The following is a 3,459-nucleotide window of genomic DNA, read 5'->3' on the forward strand; positions in this document are numbered from 1 at the left end:
AAGAGTACCAATATATCTTTCCTCAAGTTTGAGAGTATCTCATCTGGCAGCTGAGATTCACTGGCAAATCTGGGCAGGGAAGAGGGTAAAGATTTGTCAGAAACACTAATTTTAGGCGCACCTGGGTGGCTCAGTTGGTTGAGCGTCACACTTCGGCTCAGGTCGTGATCTCACAGTTTGTGAGTTGGAGCCCCACGTCAGGCTCTGTGCTGACAGCTCAGAGCCTGGCGCCTGCTTCGGATTCTGTCTCCCTCTCTCTCTGCCCTTCTCCTGCTCACACTCTGTGTCTCTCTCTCTCAGGAATAAATAAACATTAAAAAAAAAGAAAAAAAAGCATCAATTTTAGCCTTGAACATGATTCTTCCCATCTTTTACAAATAATCTGTTGCTGCTGATGATCATCTTGGTGCTCATGAAGAGCTGGCCAGTTTCATAACAAGTTGCCTAACCTACATGTGAATGATAATGACCTTCACTCAACACCTGCTCCTATTTATTTGCTAGCTTAAAAAAAGTAGTGAGATACTCTTTGAATAGTTATTTATACCACTTCAAAACAGCATATTTATTTTTTTAATAATTATATATATTTTATCACATGGAAAGTATAATACATTTCTTCATTATAGATGATTCATTAATACATCTCATCATTTGTAGACAGCTTTATAATAAATTTTCTTTTGTAATGTCTATACTTTGAATTTGCTATTTATTTACTTATAAACTTGATACATATAACATAGAAATCTTTTGCATTTTATTTATTTATTCATAAGCCAGTGCTACCTATCCTTAGCTCCAAAATATTCAATTCATTTATAATCTTTTAATATTCACATAGCTTTCTTTACCATATAAAAATTGTTTAGGAAATAATTGGGGTAAAATATAATTATGATACACACTGAGTGGTGTAGGACTTTACACCTCTGGTCTCAAAACATTTGATTAAATAATAATATTAAAGTATCCTAGGTTGTCATTCTATGATTTATCCCAAATTTTGCCTTCAAATTCCCATTAAATCTAAAAACCTCATTATTAGCTAAATCTGAGTGTGTATAGTCAAATCCAGATGTTAGAAGCCTCAAATTCTGAGAGCTACCTAGGCACCTATCTTCATTTTGTTTATTCCTCCAAGTATATAGACAAAAGAAACTCAGAGGGTATGAATATCAGTACATATGTAGATAGAAGAGATGTGTCTTTGAGAATCATTACCAAAGTATCCAACATTTGTCTTAATGGAAAATGTGCCCAGTATGTGAGATTTCATATTCTTCTATAACAAGAAAGACACTATATTCCAAGGCTGAATTAATTCCTCCTCAATAGTTTCAGGATCCACAGGGTAAGGGTCCCTATAAAAAACTGACCAGATCAGAACAGAGTCCTGAGGACGATTTTCAAGGAGATATTGAAATTACTAACTAAACTGAAAAGATTTATGAAAAGTTTAAAGAGATTAATTTCCAAAAATAGTCAAGATGAATCCAAATGGCTTTGATAGTTCATGAAAGAACTCTTCCTGACACTTAAAACCTTACCAAACAGTCTCTTTATTGCCACTTTCATCTCCTTATTTCTGAATGTATAGATAATAGGATTCATAAAAGGAGTGATAAGGGCATCAAAGATGGCTAAAAATTTATCGATTGGTAAGGTAGGGAATGGCCACACATAGACAATAATGCAAGGACCAAAGAAAAAGACCACCACAGTGATGTGAGCAGAGAGAGTGGAGAGAGCCTTGGATGAACCACCTGAAGAGTGTTTGCGAACTGTGACCAGGATGAAGATGTAAGACACAATCAAGATGAAGAAGGTGCCCATGGAGATGAAACCACTGTTGGCAGTGACCAGAAACTCCAGTCTATATGTGTCTGTACATGCAAGTTTGATGAACCGAGGAAAATCACAATAAAAACTATCCATTTTGTTGGGACCACAAAAGGGCAAGTTTATAACAAAAGCCAGTTGGGCCACGGAGTGGATGAGTCCAATGGTCCAGGCAACAGCCAAAAGGGAAATGCACATTCTTATGTTCATGATGGTCAGGTAGTGGAGAGGCTTACAGATAGCAATGTATCGGTCATAGGCCATAACTATGAGCAGCACCATCTCCGTACCCCCAACAGTGTGAATAAAGAACATCTGAGTAATGCACCCTGCCAACGAGATGACTTTATGTTTTCTGAAAAGGTCGTAAATCATCTTTGGGCTTGCAATGCTGGAAACACCAGTGTCAATGATGGAAAGATTTGCCAGCAAAAAGTACATGGGGGAATGTAAGTGATGGTCTGAAATGATTGTGAGCACAATGAGAAGGTTTCCTAACATACTTGCTATATAAAATATAGTAAAAAACAAAAAAAGAAGAATCTGAATCTCCCAAGAACTGGTGAGTCCCAGCAACAAAAATTCAGACACCACTGAGTGATTTCCTCCATCCATCAACTTCATGTGCTAGGCTGATCCTGAAGTTACCTGAAGAGCATAAGAGGGAGAAAAACATGATTTTTAAGTTGAAAGAGAAATTAAAGATCACTTAGCCATTGTACACAGTTACATAGAGTTTACATGGTATAAGACTCACAGAGAGCCAACACCAGAATTTTTTCCATGCCTAGTTCTTTGGTGTCATTTAATCATGTGCCTCAAATTTAGTTTCGTCTTTAGTGTATAATGAAGAAGGGAAATGTAGACAAGGTCACCTAAGAATTTTAGGAGAAATACATCAGGAAATAGGCTTATATTTTCTCATTTCTACACTGAAATATGCCACAGAATAGAAATATGCAAAAAGGCACAGAGAACTATCTGGAGAGGTGTTCTAATTTGTTCTTTTTTTATTAAGTTTATTTATTTTGAAAGAGAGAGAGAGAGAGAGAGAGAAAGCACATGAGCAGGGAAGGGGCTAAGAGAGGGGACGAGAGAGAGAATCTCAAACAGGCTCTGTGCTGTCAATGGAGAGCCCAACACAGGGCTTGATCTCACAACTGTGAGATCATGACCTAAGCCAAAATCAAGAGTCAGACACTCAACTGGCTGAGCCACCCAGGCACTCCTCTAATTTATTCTTTTTAATGGCTGTCCAATAATCACAGTGCAGATGGACCATAATCTATTTACTGATTTCTCAATTAATAAGCATTTACCTTGTTTCTAGTTTTTGGCCCCTACAGACAATGCTACAAATTATTATCTTTATATATACATCCTAGCATATTAATGCTGTGTCATAGATTCCCAGAAGTGAAATCAATGGATCAAAGTGCACATATTTTTAATGTCAGTGGTGTTGCCCAATAGCTTTCCAAAAAAGCTGGAACGACACATATCTACAAAAATAAATGTTACCACTTTTGTAAATTGTTGCCAGAATAGTGATAGCTCACTGTTACTCTAATTTTTTTTAAATATTTATTTTGAGAGAGAGAGAGAGAGAGAGAGAGA

At 36.7% G+C, this 3,459-nt stretch overlaps 1 protein-coding gene across 1 annotated transcript; it reads right to left on the minus strand.

The window, feature by feature from the left end:
• Nucleotides 1-778: 778 nt before the first annotated feature.
• Nucleotides 779-2,486, minus strand: LOC121042087 (olfactory receptor 4F3/4F16/4F29-like). The gene has a single exon (XM_040493380.1). It carries the CDS (start codon nt 2,464-2,466, stop codon nt 1,486-1,488), a length of 981 nt encoding a protein of 326 aa, XP_040349314.1. The 5' UTR covers nt 2,467-2,486; the 3' UTR covers nt 779-1,485.
• Nucleotides 2,487-3,459: the final 973 nt, after the last annotated feature.

Source organism: Herpailurus yagouaroundi, unplaced genomic scaffold, assembly GCF_014898765.1.
Source record: "Herpailurus yagouaroundi ecotype Mexico unplaced genomic scaffold, PumYag 184, whole genome shotgun sequence".
NCBI classification, from domain to species: domain Eukaryota; kingdom Metazoa; phylum Chordata; class Mammalia; order Carnivora; family Felidae; genus Herpailurus; species Herpailurus yagouaroundi.